The sequence below is a fragment of the Phaethon lepturus genome, unplaced genomic scaffold (assembly GCF_000687285.1).
Source record: "Phaethon lepturus isolate BGI_N335 unplaced genomic scaffold, ASM68728v1 scaffold33260, whole genome shotgun sequence".
NCBI lineage: Eukaryota > Metazoa > Chordata > Aves > Phaethontiformes > Phaethontidae > Phaethon > Phaethon lepturus.
In genome coordinates this window covers 594-1532 of record NW_010511725.1, presented here as the reverse complement: position 1 = coordinate 1532, position 939 = coordinate 594, and the positions used below count along the sequence as shown (strand labels likewise).

The 939-nt window shown below is 63.5% G+C and overlaps 1 protein-coding gene across 1 annotated transcript in view; it reads right to left on the bottom strand.

The window, feature by feature from the left end:
- Positions 1 to 87: 87 nt before the first annotated feature.
- The window catches only part of LOC104619145 (metaxin-1-like), a gene marked incomplete at both ends in the record, with an annotated part of 1218 nt that continues 366 nt past the window's right edge, over positions 88 to 939 (bottom strand). Inside the window, 2 exons of the mRNA XM_010284934.1 lie at positions 88 to 164; positions 350 to 532. Of these exons, the coding sequence (XP_010283236.1) occupies positions 88 to 164; positions 350 to 532 (260 nt within the window). The remainder of the gene's footprint in view (positions 165 to 349; positions 533 to 939) is intronic.

Sequence of the window (939 nt, the reverse complement as noted above, 5' to 3'; positions counted from 1 at the left end):
GCTTCCCCACAGACCGTGGGGTCTCAGTCCTGCCTGGGTGCCGAGGGCTCTCAGGCCCCAGAGCACCTTCCCGCTGTGGTCACCTACGAGTCTCCGAAGAAAAACTTCTGGGAGCCAAGGCGTTGGGACAGGAGTGTCAGGCATTCCCGAGCATCCCGGTAGAGCTGGAGAAGGGGGACAGAGGGTCGTCACCCACCCGGCCGCACGGCAGACTGCCGCGGTGCTAAGGGGAGCGGGAAGGGGGTGCTCGGCCATGGTGAACCCTGGAGCCCAATTACGATTTTGGCCTCACATGGGATCCTCTGGGCACCTGCCGACGACCTGCCGTGCCCAGACCACATCCCCTCACCTCCTTCTCCAGCTTCTCCTCATCCTCCATGTAGCCATCTCCCCACATAAGCTGCAGCCGCTCCACGTGCTGCTTGTGCATGCAGTTGGGCAGGAAGAAGTTCAGGGGAAAGGGGACGGTTTCCGCGTACCACTTCCGTGTGTGCTCCACGTAGTTCTTTGCATCCACCCAGAAGGTGTGGATCTGCAGCAGAAAACAATCTGTGCCCTGGCCATGATGGGGCTGGAGCCAGCGCAGCCTTTTGCCGCGGTGGGCGCTGCAGAGGCCATGCCCAGCGCTGCTCACACCGGCGCTGTGTTGCCCAGCACAGGGCTGGCTGCCCTGGAGACTGCAAGGGGCTGAGAGAGCATCAGGGTCAAGGCCAGACCCCAGCCCTGGCTGCACAACCCACCATTGCCACACAGGACCCCCAGCACCCTGATCCCTGCTACTGATGCTGTGGATGATCCCCTGGGATTTTGCTGCCTGCAAAGCGGGCGGGTGGGCGCCCACCAGTGTCGCTCCAGGGAGCGGATCCAGTCCTCAGCGAGACCACCTTCCCCGTGTGCCCCCCGAGACGTTTCCACAGGGAGACTCACCAGCACCGGCAG